The sequence below is a fragment of the Astyanax mexicanus genome, chromosome 17, assembly GCF_023375975.1.
Source record: "Astyanax mexicanus isolate ESR-SI-001 chromosome 17, AstMex3_surface, whole genome shotgun sequence".
In the NCBI taxonomy this organism is placed as follows: domain Eukaryota; kingdom Metazoa; phylum Chordata; class Actinopteri; order Characiformes; family Acestrorhamphidae; genus Astyanax; species Astyanax mexicanus.
The window spans coordinates 35,898,806-35,921,701 of NC_064424.1; the positions used below are offsets into that span (position 1 = coordinate 35,898,806).

The following is a 22,896-nucleotide window of genomic DNA, read 5'->3' on the forward strand; positions in this document are numbered from 1 at the left end:
CTGTTCGGAATGCAGAGCGATTTTCTGCCGTCTACATGACATCGTAATGTGAACGGGTTGTTACATTATGCAAAACAAGCAGCCAATGCTCAGAGGGATGTTTATGCACACACACACACACACACACACACACTCTTACGCACACTCATACACACTCTCGCAGGGGCAGCAAACCTCTCCCTTTGACTCGTGTCAGTGAATCACAGCCCCTTAATAAAATCTTCATACCAGAGAAGACACACACACACACTGCTCTGTAAAGGTTACAGCCACATGCTTACAGTCATTAAGCCACCGGCTCTTTCTCACAGTAATTGGCAACACTGAAACCCCTGAAGGCCAGTCCAACCTCACTCACACACACACACACACACACACACAAAAACACAAAGAGTGAAGAGGATGAGGACAAGAAATAAACAATTAAAAACCAAATGAAGATGAAAGCAGAGAGATTAAAGTGATAAACAGAGGGAGAGAAAGAGAGAGAGAGAGAGCGAAAATAAGAGTATGAGGGTGCTTTCACACTGACTTTGGACCAAATGACCAAAATTGGTCCAACCAAAAGAGGTGGTCTTGATCACTGAACTTAGTGTGAAAACACGTTTTTACATGGTCCAGTGTTAATTTCTTTTACGAAAACTACCAAAAACCGACTCATTTTTCATGACTAAAACAAGACGAAAACTAAATAAAAAGGAATACGAAACAAAACGAACACTTGACGACATTTACTATGCGTTTCGTCAAATAATAAAAACTAAACGAAAATGTCAAAGACGGACGAACAGGGGAATTACTTGTAATAAATGATTTTATTAAGCAGTGATCGGAACACAGCCGCTCCACACAGCGTCCTTATGACCGGTGTTGTGCCGAATTCAGCACCCCCTTTTCCTGGCATTTTAATAAACATTAGCAGTAAACAATCTCAAAATAACAATAAACATAAAATAGAAAAATAAAAAATAGGTCATACCTACTTTTTATATGACTTTATTTATTTAATTAGAATTTATTAGACTAAAACTAGACTAAAATGTTGTTTGTTTTCGTGGACTAAAACTTGACTAAAACTAATCATAACCAAAAGACTAAAATGTGACTAAAACTATTATACATTTTAGTCAAAAGACTAAGACTGACACTAAATCAAAATCATCTATCAAAATTAACACTGTTTCAGACCAATTACTGGAAGTTGAGACAGGCTATTATCACACATTAAACAATATGGCAATAGTGAAGCAGTGTTGTGCCGAAATCCGACTCCCAGTGGCACGCAGGTGTGTCAGGCAGCAGTATCAGTACAACAGATTACACTGGTAATTCTGTATCTACTGTAACTGTAGATTAACCCTTATTTATACACAGTAATTAAAGGAATCTGAAGGCAATCTGCTGTAGGTCGTGCCTGCTCTCAAAGGGAATTAGGTTCTGGCAAAAAGACAATTCTGCACAACACCTGGAAAGGCAGCTTGGCAAACTGACAACATTCTAACAACCGATCAGGTACAAGTAAAGAAAAACCTGGGCCACTGGTAAAGACTCCCAAGTGTGAAAACGCTTTAAGGCTATGTTTACATTACAAGCCACATTGCTCAAATCCGATTTTTTTGCTCAGATGGGATTTGGCTATTCACATTCACAAATGTAAGAGACCTGTATTTGTGTGTAATGTGAACAATTAATACGTGTATAAACGTCTCCTTTTTCACCAACAACAAAAAAACATCATATTTGAGACACGACTCGTAGCTTTATAAAGGGAAATGGATGAGTTTGTTAGCAGCTCATATGTGGAGCATCTTTTGCTGGAGTGGAGAAACAGCAAACAGCTGGTCTGAAGTTCATGCTCAGGTCGAGGAGAAGAAAAAAGGCCAGGCGGTTTGCTTTTGCTGTTTTTGCAGCTATAGCTGCACAGCTGCACCAAGTGTGGGTACGAGATGGAAGCATGTAGCACATGCGTAAAAGTAAAAATACGCATAATTTCTGGTTTGACCATTCACATTCATGCCGCGTGTCCATGGACTGGATTAGTATCTGATTTAAGACCACATATGAAAGTGACTCAAATCTGATTTGAAAAAATCTAATTTGGCATGTTCACACAACTATGAAAATATCTGATCTGAGCCACATCAAGCAAAAAATCAGATCAGTCAATTCAGCCTGGTAATGTGAACACAGCCTTAGAGGCAACGAGAATCTAAAAAGACCAAATACTTTTTAAAATAAATTATTTGAAAATCAAGACCAAAAATATTTAAGATTTTTTAATTTGTGCAATTGTTTGACAAAAATGTAATAAAAGTGACAAAATTAATAAAAAAAAAATAATTAAAATTGTAAGAAAAAGAAAGTGTTCAGTTTTAGGCATTTAAACATCAAAAATAAAAAAAAATCTAATCAGATTTGTGGTCACATCACAGAGTACAGGTGTACAGGTGAATTGAGTGTACAAGTAGAGTTAAATAAGTAAAATAAAAAAATATATACAGTTATCTTAAACAATATACACTATAACTTACACTATAGATATATGGTATTGCACTGTAGATGTAAGGTAAAATATAACTGAATATAAAGATATTAACATGCTATATACATGTGCAAATAATCTAGAGTACGTCTTTTTGTTTCGCTTGCCAAAATGTTTGGCGCACCTGAAGAAATAAGTGAGGAAAAAAAGTAACCCACACTGTAGAGACAACCTAGCATCCTCTTAACCATACCATAGCAACAATGTATTAACCATTTAACCACCTGACCTATCATAGCAGCCACTTAGGAGCACAACATCCACCTTAGATATCATAGCAAACATAGCAAACATTAACACCATATCAAACACCTGAGATACCATAGCAAGCACGTAGAGGAATACCAAAGCAACCAACCGTCTAGCAACCATGTATTAACACCATAGCAACCATTTAAGATAACAAGCATGTATGCAAACACCAAAGCAACCCCCTAGCAAACATGTATTAACACCACAGCAACCACCGGAGATACCATAGCAAGCAAGTACGAACACCAAAGCAACATCCTAGCAACCATGTATTAACACCATAAACATCTGTCATACCATAAAAATCATGTAGAGGAACACCAAAGCAACCGCCTGACAACCATGTATTATCACAGCAACCACCTAAGATATCATAACAAGCACTTATAGGAACACCATAGCAACCTCCAAGCATCCTTGTATTAACACCACAGCAACCACCGGAGATACCATAGCAAGCAAGTAGGAACACCAAAGCAACCGCCTAGCAACCATGTATTAACACCATAGCAACCATATAAGATACCATAACAATCATGTGGAGGAACACAAAAGCAACCACCTGGCAACCATGTATTAACACCACAGCAACCACCGGGGAAACCATAGCAAGCAAGTACAAACACCAAAGCAACCGCCTAGCAATCACATATTAACACCATAGAAACCATTTAAGATACCATAACAAGCATGTATGCAAACACCAAAGCAACCCCCAAGCAACCATGTATTAAGAACACAGCAACCACCGGAGATACCATAGCAAGCAAGTACGAATACCAAAGCAACCGCCTAGCAACCATGTATTAACACCATAACAAACACCTGTCATACCATAACAATCATGTAGAGGAACACCAAAGCAACCACCTGGCAACCATGAATTATCACAGCAACCACCTAAGATATCATAACAAGCACTAATAGCAACACCATAGCAACCTCCAAGCAACCACGTATTAAGACCACAGCAACCACCGGAGATACCATAGCAGGCAGGTACGAACACCAAAGCAACAGCCTAGCAACCATGTATTAACACCATAACAAACACCTGAAACACCATAACAATCATGTAGAGGAACACCAAAGCAACCACCTGGCAACCACGTATCATCACAGCAAACACCTAAGATATCATAACAAGCACTTATATGAACACCATAGCAACCTCCAAGCAACCATGTATTAACACCATATTAACCACCTGAGATACCATAGCAAGCACATAGAGGAATACCAAAGCAACCACCCAGGGACCATGTATTAACATCACAGCAACTGCCTGAGATACCACAGCAAGCAAGTAGAAACACCAAAGCAAACCCGAAGCAACTATGTATTAAGACCACAGCAACCACCTGAGGTACAATAGCAAGCAAGTAGAAACACCAATGTAACCATGTATTAAGACCACAGAAACCACCGGAGATACCATAGCAAGCAAGTACGAACACCAAAGCAACCGTCTAGCAACCAGGTATTAACACCATAGCAACCATTTAAGATAACAAGCATGTATGCGAACACCAAAACAACCACCAAGCAACCATGTATTAAGACCACAGCAACCACCGGAGACACCATAGCCAGCAAGTACGAACACCAAAGCAACAGCCTAGCAACCATGTATTAACACCACAGCAACCACCGGAGACACCATAGCCAGCAAGTACGAACACCAAAGCAACAGCCTAGCAACCATGTATTAACACCACAGCAACCACCGGAGATACCATAGCAAGCAAGTACGAACACCAAAGCAACCGTCTAGCAACCAGGTATTAACACCATAGCAACCATTTAAGATAACAAGCATGTATGCGAACACCAAAACAACCAACAAGCAACCATGTATTAAGAACACAGCAACCACCGGAGACACCATAGCCAGCAAGTACGAACACCAAAGCAACAGCCTAGCAACCATGTATTAACACCACAGCAACCACTGGAGATACCATAGCAAGCAAGTACGAACACCAAAGCAACAGCCTAGCAACCATGTATTAACACCATAACAAACACCTGACATACCATAACAAGCAAGTACGAACACCAAAGCAACAGCCTAGCAACCATGTATTAACAGCATAAAAAACACCTGACATACCATAACAATCATGTAGAGGAACACCAAAGCAACCACCTGGCAACCATGAATTATCACAGCAACCACCTAAGATATCATAACAAGCCCTAATAGCAACACCATAGCAACCTCCAAGCAACCATGTATTAAGACCACAGCAACCACCGGAGATACCATAGCAGGCAGGTACGAACACCAAAGCAACAGCCTAGCAACCATGTATTAACACCATAACAAACACCTGACACACCATAACAATCATGTAGAGGAACACCAAAGCAACCACCTGGCAACCACGTATTATCACAGCAACCACCTAAGATATCATAACAAGCACTTATATGAACACCATAGCAACCTCCAAGCAACCATGTATTAACACCACAGCAACCACCGGAGATACCATAGCAAGCAAGTACGAACACCAAAGCAACCACCTAGCAATCATGTATTAACACCATAGCAACCATTTAAGATAACAAGCATGTATGCAAACACCAAAGCAACCCCCTAGCAACCATGTATTAACACCACAGCAACCACCGGAGATACCATAGCAAGCAAGTACGAACACCAAAGCAACATCCTAGCAACCATGTATTAACACCATAACAAACATCTGTCATACCATAAAAATCATGTAGAGGAACAGCAAAAAGCAACCACCTGACAACCATGTATTATCACAGCAACCACCTAAGATATCATAACATCACTTATAAGAACACCATAGCAACCTCCAAGCAACCATGTATTAACACCATAGCAACCATTTAAGAGAACAAGCATGTATGCAAACACCAAAGCAACCCCCTAGCAACCATGTATTAACACCACAGCAACCACCGGAGATACCATAGCAAGCAAGTAGGAACACCAAAGCAACATCCTAGCAACCATGTATTAACACCATAAACATCTGTCATACCATAAAAATCATGTAGAGGAACACCAAAGCAACCGCCTGACAACCATGTATTATCACAGCAACCACCTAAGATATCATAACAAGCACTTATAGGAACACCATAGCAACCTCCAAGCATCCTTGTATTAACACCACAGCAACCACCGGAGATACCATAGCAAGCAAGTAGGAACACCAAAGCAACCAGCCCCCAAGCAATCATGTATTAACACCACAGCAACCATCTAAAATACCATAACAATCATGTAGAGGAACACCAAACCAACTGCCTAGCAACCATTTATTAACATCATAGCAACCAATTGGGATACCATAACAACCACAGCAAAATGCTCTACATGTGCCACCAGCATGTTTGCTTTAAAATAGAATAGAGTGAGAGAGGAACCAGGGCAAACAGAGTATAGTGAGAGAGACAGAGAGATAGCAAGAGAGAGATATACAGAGAGATAGAGAGAGAGATGGAGAGAGAAAGTGAGAGACCTGGTGTTAGTACAGTAGGACAGTGTGGTCTCTCTCTCTCTCTCTCCGGTGTCGCTCGGTCGAGCAGCTGCTCGCTGATCCGTCCAGCAAACAGGCTTATTCATATCTAATGAAGGCCATATGGAGTGGCGTAGCGGCGGGCAAACACACGCTTATCTCCAGTGTATGCCAGCACCGCCCACCACAGCAGCTGGGTCAATACCACCCCAGAGAACACACACGCTTCAGCTCCAACACACACATGCACACACACACGCTCATGTTGACCCCCTATTCCACAGCGCTCCATCGGTATGTCGGCTGACTGCACACTGCCACAGTGGATCCTGCAGATCCTCCCCTCACCCCCCAAATACCACCAGAGACCAACTTCTGCTATTCTGTGATTTATTGACATTAAATAGTACAAGTTCTCCATCTTTGAGATCCAATAAAAAAAAATAAATGACAGAATAAAACAAAGCACCATAAAAAACCCTGCAAGACCTGGTAGACCACAAATATCACATTTGAGCAGATAAACAAAGCACCTTAAAAACCCTGCAAGACCTGGTAGACCACCGATATAGATAAACAGCAGGTTTAGACTAATTACTGGAAGTTGAGGCTGGCTATTGTCACCCATTAAACATTATGAGATGGGTGAAGTGGTGAAGAGTGTTGGTTCTCCATCTTGGATATCCAAACAAAATGGGACACTCCACTCTTGTGGTGACTCTTAGAACGTATACACCCAAGAGCCCAGACCTCAATATCATTAAACGTGTTTCAAAAGACTTTTCAGTTCAGTCCAAACCAAAAAAACAGGTTTGAATTACATTGGAAAGCACAGTTGGAACCAGAGGACAAAAGTTTGGTAGGACCAAAAGATGGCTTCAGTCCATATCAATTAAAACATCCTTGTTTGTCTGCAGTTTGCGAACACTTTTCTAGATGGTTCAGATTTTCGATTACAGAACGTCAACTATAAACCATAGAAAAAGAAAAAGTGGTGTTGTGCTGAAATCTGGATCCCCATGGTGTGTAGATGAGTCATGCAGCAGTATGGGGACAAACAGATTTAGCTGGATATCTTTGTAGCTACTATAACTGTAGATTAACCTTTATTTCTAAACACAAATAAAGCGAATCGGAGTGAAATCAAAAGATGCATAGATACAAAACACATATAAATCTAGCCCTGGAACCACCCCTTTCCCATCACCCGCCACCAGAGCCCAACTCACCAGATCAGTTGAAGATCCACTATTTTGGTCCATTTATTTGAGAACCTCAGATAGTACACAGCAGGATTAGGCAGCAGACTTCGTCTGACCGAGGGATCTATACCTACTGTCTGTGGCAAGTCAGTAGATAAGGGGGAGATGTAGAGTTCAGTTAAGCATGGACTAGCTTGTTTTTGTTTTGCCACCTAGCACAAGCCAACAATAAAAAGCGGTAGATGTGGCTAATAGGGCGTGGCCAGCAACAGCTTATTTGCATAAAAGTGACAGAATAGAGCTGGTGAGATCTCTTTATGCAAGAGTGATATTTGTGCAAAGAACTTTTTTTTATAGCCCATAGATCTATTGTATTCTCTATATATTTCCTTTAAATCAGAATTGAAAAAAATCAGATTTAGCATTTTATGGCCATTCACACTTCCATACAGTTCCAAACAGATCAGATTTGGGCCCCTTTTACCTGCTGTGTGAACATAGCCTCTCTCTCCCATGACCCACTCTACAAAAACAGCTCTTCTTACTCCCCCTCAGCTGCGGTAAATGGCGGGACACAGGATTTGTGCTTCAAAGTGTAGTTTTAATGCCACACTTGGGAATGATTATCAGCATTCTTTTAGTAAAGCGTCTGACATTTACCCGAGCAGGAGATGAAACGCAAGCAGAGCGATCGCTGCCAAACACTTAAACCATGATTTTCTAATGCCGTTATATTTCAGTCTGAGGAGACTGGAACTGCCTCCAAGTCTTAACACTACAAAGACGAGCTGCTTGGCAAACCCGGTTTCTCCAAACCTGTTTTGTCTCGGAGGAGCGATCAGTGCGATATCTCCATCCGGAGAGAAAAATCCATCCCAGAATTTCAGGCTGTGGAACGGTGAGCTCCTCTATGGGTCGATGAACATCAGTTGACTTTTATTTCCAATCCATACTGGGAGCTGCGTGACTGTTTGCTCAAACAGCCAGACTAGCGTTCTGCTCTTTTACTGAGTCACCTTGCTTTGACCTTCACTTTAGTCCACAAGGGCTCTGTATAGTGCTGAGAAATTATCATTTCGTGTTATTGCTTTTTTTTTTATTTCATGGGTCTATAATTTAATAATACTTGTGTTTCTCAGTCATTAAAATTGTCCTTTCAAAAAAATGATTTTACAAATTTTATATTTATTTTGCTATATAATGTGAAGCTTAAGTATATATTTATTAAAGTGTTTATAACTGTTAAAGTTTATGTTTCTAAGAAATGTGTTCAGCTGCTTTTGATTGCATCTATTGGTGACACAGACGTGCAAATGCACACACGCTGCTTACCTAGTCCCTGTAGATAATTACTGTTAAGTACTGATAAGTACTGCTGTGTTGTTGGTATTTACTTATTAAGTTATGGTAGATACAATATAGTGGTTTGTTAAGTTGTTGCTGTGGTATAGGTATTGGTTGCTGAGGTGTTGTTTGACAGCTACTGCAGTGTGGCTGAGCTGTTAATAAAGTGTTGCTATGGTAAATGTGTTTTTTGCTAAGGTGTAGCTGTGGTATATGTGTTGGTTGCTGAGGTATGCTTGATAGTTACTGAATTGGGCCAAAGCTGTTTCTAAAATGTTGCTATGGTAAATGTGTTTGTTGCTAAGGTATTTGTGTTGGTTGCTGAGGTGCTGCTTGACAGTTACTGAAGTGTTGCTAAGGTGTTTCTATGGTAAATATGTTTGTTGCTAAGGTGTTGCAGTGGTATAGGTGTCAGTTGCTGAGGTGTTGCTTGACAGTTGCTCAAGTGTTGCTCAGCTGCTGCAAAGGTGTTGCTATGGTAAATGTGTTGGTTGCTAAGGTGTTGCTGTGGTTTGTGTGTCGGCTGCTGGGTGTTGCTTGACAGTTGCTGAATTGTTGCTCAGGTGCTGCAAAGGTGTTGCTATGGTAAATGTATTGGTTGCTAAGGTGTTGATGGTATACATGTTGGTTACTAAGGTGGTGCTTGACAGTTACTGAACTGTTGCTCAGCGGTTGCTAAGGCATTGCTATGGTAAATGTGGTGGTTGCTGAAGTGCTGCTAAGTTGTTTTTATGGTAAATATGTTGTTTGCAAGATCTTGCTGTGTATCGGTGTTGGTTGCTGAGGTGTTGCATGACAGTTGATAAAGTGTTGCTCAGCAGTTGCTACAGTGATGCTATGGCGTAGGTGTTCTCAGCAACAATTTAGCAATTGTCAGGCAACACCTCAGCAACCAACACAAACACCATACAAAAGTAGTTAATCAGATCAGCTCATAATAAAGCACTAAAGAAATACTACAAAAAGCAAGAGGAATAATGAAGAAGATAAAAGATTATGGTAAATAAGAAGAATAGTGTGATGGCAGTAGGCAATACTATCCTTCCATTTTTTTCTAATTTATTTTATCCCACTCCACAATTGGGAAAGCCAATTATACCACCCCCTAATTAGGACCCCCACCCACTCATTTGCAATGCTCCCGACACTAGGGGCCATATTTAATCAATCTTAAGGTGAGCCTTTAACTGTGCAATGTACAGCTTGATTTAGGGCATATCAGTGTGTCTTTGCTATCGTAACAACGAGAAAAGTACACCTTGCACAAAACACACAAAAGGCATGTACTAATTCTCTTAATAAATCATGGGTGTGTTTTGGGCGTAACAATGCAATAAACCAATCAACGTCACTTGCTGTTCCCTTTAAGAGCCATGTGTGCTCTTAAGTTTTATAATATTGCCATTTTAACTGTGCAGCAACCTGGACTGCTTTGTGCATGCACCTGTGTTGACAATTCACTGCCAAGATAGCAATGAACATCTGCAAGATAGCAATGAACGTGTATTTCTCAGGAGAACCTCTGTTTCAGGTTGCTGAGATAGCAATATGCAAGAAATAGATCTAATTGCACCTTATTTTGAGACCACCATGCCCATCAGAGTAGATATATTCACAAGCACTGTTGCTATTTTAATGATGCAGCCAAAAGGTGTGAAAATAGACTGTTGGCAAGTTGAAAGATAGCAATGAGTATTGCGATAGGGCCCTACACACAACCCCTATGGTGCATGTGAAGTCAGACTCCGCCTCTTTTCCAACTGCCACCAATCACTGAAGAACAGCTAGCCTCAGATTCCCCACTCTGATAAAACAGCCAACAGATGCCTGTGCTTGCTTTCATTACAATGGGATTGAGAGAGGAGAGAGCACCACCTACACACCCAGAAAGAGCATGACCAATAATTGTGCTCTCTCTCAGACTCTGGCTGCTGATGGTGGAGCATCATTATCCAGGATTCTTTGGACCATAATTTCAGCGCCCTACTCAGATCAGATCTAAAATTTAATATTAAAAAGAAGATTAATGCTTTACAATCTGCATCCATCATATACAATCATAAATGTGGTGATCCAGCCTGTGTAAGCAGAAAGTTAGTGAAGCCCTGCTCTACTTATCTGTGATAAAACGAGGGAATAACTGTGAAGGTAAATCTGAGAGGAAGGGCAGCTCAGCACAGACCAAAAAAGCTGCAGAAAAACAAACAGTGGGCGGCAGCCTGCGGGCAGCGTGGCCTCACTCGTTAGCCCTTGGTTTCACTTTCACCCTTTCATTTGTATTCCACGTCTCGGCCGTGAATCATCCGCAGCCCAGAGCGATGAGGGGGCGCGACCTTCCCCATAACCACACCCAGACTGGCAGGTTGTTAATGTCAGGAAGCTTTAGCCGGCCGGCCTCAACCGCTCACATCGCCTGTAATCATGTCCGACCTTTGTTCCTGCTGCTGGACAAGCCTGCTGTAATCACATCTCACCTACCAGACCCGCTCAACCACTGTCATTACAGCAGCGCAGCCTTAGCACCCAAGATATTTCTATCTACTGTGTCTGAATGCAATCAAATCCTCACAACCAATGTTTCAAAATCCAGCAGAAAACCTTTTCTGCAGAGTCACTCCAACAAAAGCAGAATAAATTCAATGAAATGAGTCACAATGTGTCCCAACACCTTTGCCCATATAGTGCATCTTATATTTTAAAGCTACATCTTCTTTTCTTGTGCAAACTACATACATCTTTAAAAGTCTCATTCCATCATTTTTCATTGATTCAAAAATTCAAAAATGTCTAGTTGTGGTCTCTAGCATGAATGAACGCTGTGTGAGCTGTTTTTTATGACAAAAAAAAGAGGTGCTCCAGTGATCTGTTATAACATTGCTTTAGTCCGGTTAAGGAGTGAAGGGAGAAACAATAGGATTTTGGCTCTTGTTCATAATTATTCATACATGCAGACATATCGCCTCTGATTGGCTAACAGCACTGCGATGCAGTGAAATGGACAACAGTTAGAAAAGTCTCAAAATAAAGACATCTTATAACATAACAAATAACAGTCTTTGCAATGTCATACACAACTTTACAACAAATGTAATGCCCTGCTAAGTGCAGTTCAGCCACTGACTTAGTCTGAGACTAAGAGAGAGTTTCATGTGCAGCATCCATATACAACTCAGAGAGACCTGTTGTAATTTACAAAGAATAAGAAACAGTGGATTTTAGCAGAATGAGACCTTTAAGAAACAAATTACTGGATAGAGCAACACATCAGTGTATAGAGGCATTGGTGTCATGGTGTGGGGTGCAATTTTGTACCATGGCAAATCACATTTGATCTTAATTACAGGCACTTTGACAGCCCAACATTTTGTAAGTAGGTCCTCCAGCTAGTGGCCTTACCTTTGCTGAACGCACACTCTAGTGTGGTATTCTAACAGGACAATGCTAGTCCTCACAAACTGCTGCTGCTGTCTCAAGAGCTCGTCTTCCCTTGCAAACAGATACTATACCATGTGCAGCCACATCACCAGACCTATCACTGACTGAAAATGTGTGGGATGCTAATGGACATAGTTCTGGGCAATATGGAAAAAAAATCATATATCACAATATGGAATGTTTTATATCACGATAACGATATATAGATCATGATATACCACATTTAAGTATGTTTTCAGTTATTCTTCGAAAAATATGACAAAATAATATCATTGCTTACTTTTTTCCAACTTTATTTCAAAGTGATATTAAACCAAACTTTCACAAATGAGTATTACTACCTTTTAGTGCAGCAATATATATGTATCAAATTTAAACAGATGAGGTAGATGCAGTAGCAAATTTTTTCAAAAGAACAATGCGTCTCCATTGTTCAGCTCTCACGAGCTTAATAACGTAAAGCATGTCACAAACCGGCGTGTCCATCAAACAAATAAAGCAGCGCCATGTCGCAAAACCATATTATGAAGCTTTTTTGCAAAGATTACACAAAAACCACGCCAATATATTTCATTGTAGCCTACTTTATATATATATATATATATATATATATATATATATATATATATATATATATATAAAGAAACGATATTTATCGTCATATTGAAAGCACTACTTGGACATGCTTTTAACACTCAACTACTACCAAAAATCAGTAGAAACCGTGTGAGACTATTCAAGCTGCATGAGCTGGATTATCATTAGGAACCTCTACAACTTTATGCCAAGACATCTGGCATGTTGCATTAAACAAGCATTACACAAATTTATTTTCTTTTAATTTATTGTTTCTGGTAATCTGGCCAGATAGTCACAAATAGTCAAATATTAGAAATAGAAACATACATTTCCTGAAAGGAAATAACGTGTTTGCCCAGCTAAAGGCATTTTCAGTAGTTGCTATGGTATTCCAGTTGGTTTCTTTATTGTTTGTAAATGGTTGCTGTTGTGTTGCTTAGTGCTTGCTATGGGATGCAAGATGGCTGTTAGTGTGTTGCTAACAGGATGGTAGAGTAGACTGCTACAGCGTGGTAAGGATAAGGTGACTGCAATGGTTGCTAGGCAGTTGCTATGGTAAGCCTGGTATGATGGTGTCTCAGGGCAACCTTGCCCTCATCTGCTGGACGTTTATGCATCCATACAATCCACCAAACACTGCCCAACACCTACCCCAACACCCGGTCCAACACTGTGATTGGAGACACACACAGGGACACCCAGCAGGCAATCTAATCAAACACCTATGAGCGATCCTCACAAGGATGAAAAGAGGATTTTAAAAAAGTGCTTTCACACTGCAAACGAACCGGAGCGGCACCTTTCACACCTGCTATTTTGGTTCTGACCAATTTGAGAAGTCTAAATAAGCCAGATTCTGTTCCATTCCAGTACGCAGTATCCAGTATCCTTTAAATCCAACACCACAGCTCAATACCTGCTCAGCCACTGGAGGCCACATGACCTTAGCATGTGCTTGATGGTGAGCTAGACGCTATAATTGACGCTGTGCTGGACGTAGCTCTGAACACTGCACTGGACACTGTGCTGGATGCTGCACTGGATACTGTGCTGAACACTTCACTGAACACTGAACTGGATACTGTGCGGAACGCTGTGCTGAACACTTCACTGAACACTGCACTGGATACTGTGCTGGAAGCTGTGCTGAACACTGCACTGGATATTGTGCTGGAAGCTGTGCTGGTTGATGTGCTGAACACTACCCTGGGTACTGTGCTGGATGTTGTGCTAAACACTGTGCTGAACACTGCACTGAATACTGTGCTAAACACTGCCCTGGGTACTGTGCTGGATGTTGTGCTGGTTGATGTGCTGAACACTACCCTGGGTACTGTGCTGGATGTTGTGCTAAACACTGTGCTGAACACTGCACTGAATACTGTGCTAAACACTGCCCTGTGTACTGTGCTGGATGTTGTGCTAAACACTGTGCTGAACACTACCCTGGGTACTGTGCTGGATGTAGAGCTAAATACTGTGCTGAACACTGCACTGAATACTGTGCTAAACACTGCCCTGTGTACTGTGCTGGATGTTGTGCTAAACACTGTGCTGAACACTACCCTGGGTACTGTGCTGGATGTTGAGCTAAATACTGTGCTGAACACTGCACTGAATACTGTGCTGGATGCTGTGGTGAACACTGTGCTGATACTGTGCCAGCTCCAGCTCATTACCCAGCGCAAAAGAAATGTTTAATCCACATGACTGCATACCAACGGCCGAGCCAGAGCAAATCTCAATAACCACGGCCTTCAGAGCAGCCAAGTGTGTATTTACACTCTCTCTGCCTTTCAATGAGATTGTTTAATCTTATATACACACACACACACACACACACACACACACACACACACACACACAAGTAATGTGATTAAGCCTCTTTCACCAAAGGTTACTGTCCTTTCTATACATCAGAATTCCACGTCATATCATACTGTCCAATCAATGTCCTATCCATCTAGCACCCAGTATGCATTTCTGCATATTCAGGAGCCACAATTAATTACTATATTATAATTACAATGACTATAAAATATCTGTAACAAATTACCCATTGTAGTCTACTGAATATTCAGTATCTACTATGCATTTTTCAGCGTAAACTATTGAATATATAATAATACCTACTGTAGATTATCCAATACCCACTATTATTTAATCAGTAGCTAGTATTAATTATTCAGTAGGACAAAATGATCAAAATTTCAGACCAATTACAGGAAGTTGAGGCATGTTATCATCACTCAATAAACTACGAAAGAAAAAACCTGGTGTTGTGTTGAATTCTAATTCCACTTCCTGAAGCAACAGTATGGGTACAACTGACTAATGATTCCTGTATCTACTGTAACTGTAGTTTGAGTCATATTTATAAACAGAATCTGTTACGCTCATTCTGCTGCGGGATGCACCTGCATTCGAAGGAAGTAACATTTTTAGAAGGGGGCCAGAATTCAGCACAACACCTGTAAAGGAAACTTGCGGAACTGAACATTCTAAGTGTCAAATATACAAGACTCTGCCCTACACTCATACCTCACACCCATCCATACTTATCTATAGCCACACATACTCAACCATCCCCACCATTACTCTTACCAATCCATACCCACATCCATTCATTTCTTTAACCCATGTATACCCACACCAATCCATACCATAAATACCAACCCATATCTACACCCAATTATATCTACACTCATTCACCTCAATCCATACTCATATAAATCCATACATACTCAACCATCCCCATCAATACACTTACCAATCCATACCCACATCCATTCATTTCTTTAACCCATGTATACCCACACAAATCCATACCATAAATACCAACCCATATCTACACCCAATTATATCTACACTCATACTCACAGCAATACATACTCATCTATATCCACACATACTCAACCATCCCCATCAAAACACTTACCAATCCACACTCACATCCATCCATACCCACATCCACCAATCCCTTTACCCATATATACAGACACTAATTCATATCAACCCATATCTACACCCAAATATATCAACACTCATTCTCACACCCATCTATTATCATCTCTATCCATACATGCACTTACAACCAACCTCACTAATCATTTTAACAATCCACACCCATACCCACCTAACCATCTATATCCACATCCACCCATTCATTTTACCCATGTATACCCACACCAATCCATACCATGTATACCAACCCATATCTACACCCAAATATATCTACACTCATTCTCACACCCATCCTTACCAATACTCTTACCAATCCCCATTCACATCCACCCATTAATTTTACCTATGTATACCCACACCAATCCATACCATCTATACCAACCCATATCTAAACCCAAATACATCTACACTCATTCTCACACCCATCCTTACCAATACTCTTACCAATCCACATCCATACCCACCCATTCCCTTTACCCATATACATCCACACTGATCTACACCCAACTACAGAATATGTTTCTATGGTTTGAGCAAAACTTCTGATCATATCAATCAACATTATAACAATTATAACAAACATCAGAAACTACAATAATTAAACAGGATGATAAAAGGGGAGTTTCTCCATAGCAAAAACTGGCTAACAAAAGCTAGCAATTATTACCTAGGTGATGAACATCAGCCGATAAACCAATAAGGCCCTAAAAGATACTACTTTATATCCATCCCTATATATAGGCTTAGGTATAGTATATAAAGAGTATAGAGTAGAGCAGAAATTCAGTATTCAGAAATTTAGGAATATCATTATTGCAGCTGCTGCCACACACACACACAGTATTTCAAATAAAAGTGTATGTTCTTATTCAAAGTAAACACACTTTTATTTTCTCTGTCTGATTTTTGTATAAACAAGTTTCTGCCGCTTTATAACACACAAAATACTCAAAATACCCAAAATGCAAAGTACTACATCACCACAGAAAGCAAACAAAGTCAGACTGTGCCACAGAAAAGCTCCAAACGAGACTTTCCAGCAAAGCCCAAACCCCAAAACCCCTCAGCTCCACAGCTCTCACGTTATTCTCAGAAATGATCCCATGCAGCTTCAGAGATCACGGCTTTATTCCCAGAAATCATCCCACACAGCTCCAGCTCTCACAGGTTATTCTCAGGATCCGGCACTAGGGGATGCTCTTGCATGCAGAAAAAAAAAACTTTGTTTTTCCCACCACTGTCTGTCTGACGGAGCATCAGCACCGCAAACCCAGCAGAGAACAGCGTGCTGACGGGTTCTAGCTCCCAGCTATCTGAAATTCAGAACTAACACGCATGCAGACACGTTCTCGCCAGAGACGTCCTCATGTTTTTATGGAGATGTAGAGATTCAGGCTTCCACTGAACCAATCACACAGCAGAGACCATTTCTGAGCATATTATGAGCATATAATGTTATGAACATATTATATATACATATAAATGTATACACACATACACAGATGGGCCTGTTATAATAATGATATAGGTTCTAGGTGGGTGTTTAAATCACTCCTGTTGACTTGGAAAAGACCACTAGCAATGCATTTTGGGAGGTGAAGTGTTTGTGATACTATGTGAAGAGACAGAGTATAAATGGAACCTTTTACACGCCCAAGAATTTTGTGTATACATGTTTTATTTGTGAAAATATATTAATGGATATACCAGTGTTATAGGCTAATAGAGACAATTGGCACTCTAAAGGAAGCAGAATGACCAGACAGACAGGAAGTGATCACTTACCATATTGACTTCTGATACCATGTCTATGCTTGCTATGTCTATATTCATCCCCACCCCTACTGGAGGACCTGGGAAAGAAGACAGAGACAGAAACAAGATGATTCGCTTATTTCATTAAACATTTGAAAGCACAAAAGATGCAGCTGAACATGGTAGAGTGAGTGTTTTTAATTCTAGAGCTCTTTAACTCAATGTCAAACAAGTTACAATCAACCTGCAGGGAGCTGGAGAGCCATTAAGTGCCATAATTGCTGTGCACATGCATGCATGTCTTATAAAACACTTTTCACTTATTTACTTTTAAATAGTGAATAATAGAAGAAAAAGCATGCATCTCCAATGCAACCTATAAAAACAATTCAGTTTAAAAGATAAACGCAATATTAATAGCTAGTATTGAGCTGCAGTAAGTCAACAAGCACCATTGTTATTGCATCAATGCACAGGCCAGGCCATCATTTTCAATGCAACCTCAATGCAACACAAATGTTTCAATATCATTTATAAACAGATTATTAGCAATCTGCATGGATATAGAAAGTGAAGAAGCATCATAATTCCTATGCACATGCATGCATATCGCATATCTCATAGAACACCTATTGTATATTTACTTATATATTGTGAAACAATGACCGAAAACACATGTATGTCCAATGTAGATCAAAAAAGCATTCAATAGCACTTACTCAATAACAGAAACAATGTTAACATCATCAGGCTAGAGAGAGCCAATCAGAATCCTAATTGCCAAGCACATGCATGCATATCCCATTAAACACATATACACACTTCTAAATCTCTAAATAATAACAAATAAAACATGCACCTTCAATTCAATCATAGCAATCCAAGTTCACCATAATCCCTGAAAAAGTGCATGCATCTCATGCATGTATATTACATGGGAATCCTCAATTACAGACCACTAATAGATGAGCACACACCCCCTCTCTGGCAACCCAAAAGCATGTGCCCCTCCACACCATCAACCTCAGTCCCCTAAATGTTTAAAGGCAAATGCACTCTAACTATATACCATAATAAAGATATATAAATAGTCTAAGATATATATTACTGATTCATAAGTCTATATGCGTTGGTTCCATCCAACTTAATAACAAGTCATTAATACTGTGCTCATCATTGATACCACAGAAATATCGTTGATTCTATTTTATATGCATGCGTTTCCTGCAATTAATTATAGATATATAAGCGCAAATTTGTGTACTATGAGAAATGCATGCACTTGCATGGCAACAGGAACCCTTATTGGTTCCATCCAGCTCAATACAGGTTAATAATACTGTGTCTATCATTGATACTACAGTGTTTTTGTTGGTACCATTGCATGTGCATGTGTTTTCCACGATCGAAAAATTACAGATATATAACAGTATATATAAGTGTTTTATTGTATAAGTGAGATATGCATGCACTTGTATAGGGCAAGATGAACAATATTGACTTATTGGCTCTCTCCAGCTTCATGCAGGCTGTTATCCTTGAAACTGCAGTGCTGTTGTGGTTTGCATTGGGTATGTATGCGTTTTCTGCGATCAATTATAGATATATAAGTGTATATATGTGTTGTATGAGATATGCCTACATGTGCATGGAATAACTTGTGCTTGTTGACTCTAACCAGCTCCATGTGTGTTGTTATTAATGTTTATATATGCCAATAACCATTCTAGTGAAGAAGCATGCATGCATTCTCCCACACACCATATTCCATTAATACAGCCACCAACACTACATTAAATGCACTAATTGCTTTGAAGATGCATGTATGTCTTATAAAACACTTTTATACACTTTTATATCTAGAAATAACAGTAGAAAAAGCATGCATCTCCAATGCAGCCTACCAAAACAATGCAGTTTCAATGACAAACACAATATTAATAGCTTGCATTGAGCTGGAGAAAGTCAATAAGCACCATTATTGTCAAGCACAGGCCATGCCATGCACATCTCATGCGACACTTTTTTACTCTTTACTAGCTACAAATGATAGCAGAACATCCATGCATTTTAAATGCAACCTCCATATCAATGTTAGACAGATTATTAACAGTCTGCATGGATCTGGGGAGTGAAGAAGCATCATAATTTTCATGCACATGCAAGCATCTCTGATAGAACAGCTTGCTTTAGTGTATTCAAGTGAGAATGCATGCTTTTTCAGTTTTTGCCACCCACCATATTCCTATATTACACCCACCCAAACCCCCCACCCCCCCACACACACACCAAAGCGCACGCCTGCGTCCATCAAACTCGTAAGTAACGCGTGCGTATGGTGTGGGGCAGGAGCGCGCGTACAGCAGCAGCAGCACGCGTACGCTAAAGACCCAGGGTCGTTCCAGCTCCACGCGGCTACCGCAAAACAGGTCACAATCTAGTTATTTTAAGCAAAGTGGCCCGTTTATCGCGCGCACCTGAACGCGCGCGCAGGGCTTAACGTTAGCTCAGCCACGCGTACGGAGCTGGCTGCACGAGCACGAGCACATAAACAGCTCAACTACAGGTGAGGAGCAAACCAGCTGTAGCAGCAGCAGCAGCAGCGCGTGCGTTTGGGTTGCTGTACCTCCAAAATCTGGCCTCAGGCGAATGTCGTAGCCCTTCAGCAGCCTGTCCACCGTCTCCTTCACCAGGGACATGTTGCTAGGGTCGTTCACGCTGGAGGAAAAGGAGAAGAAAGAAGAAGATAATGGAGATGAGGGTGATGAGCACCAGGCACGTTAACAGTGTCTAAACGCTCGCGCCTGACTTCAAAGAGCTCACAAGAAGAACAGCAAGCACAGCTAGCAACGCGTTTAATTCCGTGCGTAAAAGCGCAAACGCAAAAAAAAAAAAAAGGCGCTCGCGCAGACTGACACTCACCTTTGCGCGCACACGGCAGCCACGAGCACAGGCAGAGTCCATACCCGAGCCAGGCCAGCCTTCCTCATCCTGAACATCCTCATCCTCTCGGACAGACACGTGCAGGTGTGGAAGATCTGGAGGCTTGTTTTGGTGGCTTTTTTTCCCCTCCCTCTCTGAAGGCACGAGAGCTCCAACTTCTTCTGGCCGGTGCCGTGACTCCACTGGTGGTGCGCATGCGCACGCTCCAGCACAACACGGAGGCGCCGAAGCAGGGAGGCAGGAGGGAGGGAGGGTGTGAAAAAAAAGAAAAAGGGAAACGCTTTAAAGGGGAAAAGTCGAGGGAGGCTCTCGATTTGCGTCTCTTCGCGTCTCTGTGCGCAAACCGTACAACGCTTTTGCGCAAAAGCTGTCAGAAGGCTTTTACATATTAGACTGAGTGAAAGAGGAAGGAGGGAGGGAGGAAAGGAGGGAGAGAGGGACAGAAGTGAATGAGGGAGAGTGTGTGTGCATGAACGTGTGTGTGGGGGGGGGGGGGGTGTGTGACTAGGTGGGTGTTTGGGGTTTTTTTAACTGGTATTTTTCCTGGAAATCCCAAACTGGACATTAGGTGACCCGTGGTCAGGTGGTCACTTGGAGTGGACTAAACTGAGGATTGGTGATTCCCACCAACTATTACTGCAAAAAAAATCACCAACACAATAATAGATGAACCAAAATAATTAATTCACTGATTTGGGTCAATTTAATCTTTGTTTAAATAATTAAAAATGTAAAAAAAAAAAAAAAACAATAAAAATAAAACCCAATATTGACAATAATAATAAAATGAATGGAGCTTACCATGGTCAAGCTCAGACTAATACAGTGTATACAATCAGAAGAAATATATAAATACCGAAACACACATACGCATACACACACAAACTGACATGACATGCCAAAAGTCATGGGAAGTAATTGGAAATTACAATCATGTTGCATGGTAACCAATACTGCACTGACTTGTGGGATATGTGTGTGTGGGCGCGTGTTTGTAGGGTCTCCTATAATGAATGTGGATGTGATTTAAATGAACAATTGTCACCAGATGCTGCTGGTCACCATCATCACCCACTGTGCTGACCAATGGAACATCCATTCATCCACCTGTACTCACTATCAAGTCAAAGCCTACATCCTACATTTTGTAGTAATGTTTTGTTTTGTTTTTAATTAATGTATTAATAAAATTCCTGCACAGAATAGAGTTTAGATTCTCTCCCAAACCTGACCAGATGTCCAACGCAAATTCAGAGTGGGTCGGGTCAACATTTGCCACTACTTTTCTCACACCTTGTCGGGTCAGGCTCAAGAAAATGATTTGTGATGTACGTCTTCTTTTTTAATGCTATTTTTTATTTTATATAAATCTATGGCATGATCATCACAATAGTAACAAGACACGCTGTAATCGCAAAAAAAAAAGTTCCATTCTCCAAACAACTTGAAATTGTAGTTAAAAAGTCACAGTGCACAGGCTCGGGTAAAGCTGGACTGAATTTTTTGGGACTAAGTTCTAGCACAAAACACATAACTGTTTTATTGCCTTATTTTAGTGATTTATAGGCGAGTTGTCAATGGCACACTGTTCAGATTGATTTAGTGCATGTTATTGCGTGTCACTGCCATCATAACAGCAGAAAAAGTACACCTTGTAAGCTCAAAAACGTGGTAAAGGCATGTACTAATTCATTTATTAAATCATTGGGGTGTTTTTGGCTTAATGTGAAATAAAGTAAATAAAATAAACTCTGACTTTGACGTATAGCTATTTTAAAAGTGCAGCACTTCTGCACTTCTCAGCAGAGAAATTTGGCCTGCACATTCACGCTGTGAAGGTGCGCAAGCAGATATTTTATGGGAATATAAATGTTATTTTATTCAGTATTCTGTTGATTTTAATGTTTAATGTAAAAGTTGGGTTTGTGCACTGCTGTGTGTCCTGAACATCTGACAGTTGACTGAAGTCTAGGTTCTAATCAGTCAGTTGCGCACCTGTGTTTTCCATTGCCAAGATAGCAATACGCCAGAAATGTAGCTGAACACTCCTCACTTCCAGTCCAAAATGCCCATTTCCATAGATAAATTCATAAGCATCTGTGCTATTTAAATGATGCAGGCACAAGGTGTGAAAACAAACTGTTTTACAGGGTGTAGGATGACAAATAGAATTGTGCCTTATGCAGAGTGTATGAAAGGGCTGCCAATCTCACAGATTATTTTTGTTTTAATTACAAACGATACAAAGATTAATGTCAGTTTAATATACTATTTATCAGCTTCTTCATTACTGTTTACTGTTGAAATGGAAATTAAAATGTTGGCTTGACTAGGACTTGAAGTTTGAGACTTGGGACTTATTTGTTTCTTAAAACATAGT

General features: G+C 40.5%; 1 protein-coding gene across 2 annotated transcripts in view; it reads right to left on the reverse strand.

Annotated features, from left to right (window-relative positions):
• Nucleotides 1–20,886, reverse strand: part of LOC103038806 (gamma-aminobutyric acid receptor subunit beta-2) — a 134,130-nt gene extending 113,244 nt beyond the window's left edge. The window contains exons 1-3 of one of the 2 annotated variants that reach the window (XM_007232143.4): nt 20,496–20,886; nt 20,200–20,291; nt 17,604–17,671 (exon numbers count right to left, since the gene is read on the reverse strand). In XM_007232143.4, coding sequence (XP_007232205.1) covers nt 17,604–17,671; nt 20,200–20,291; nt 20,496–20,578 — 243 coding nt within the window. In that variant the 5' untranslated portion in view covers nt 20,579–20,886. The remainder of the gene's footprint in view (nt 1–17,603; nt 17,672–20,199; nt 20,292–20,495) is intronic. The other variant, XM_007232142.4, reaches the window with a different exon arrangement.
• Nucleotides 20,887–22,896: the final 2,010 nt, after the last annotated feature.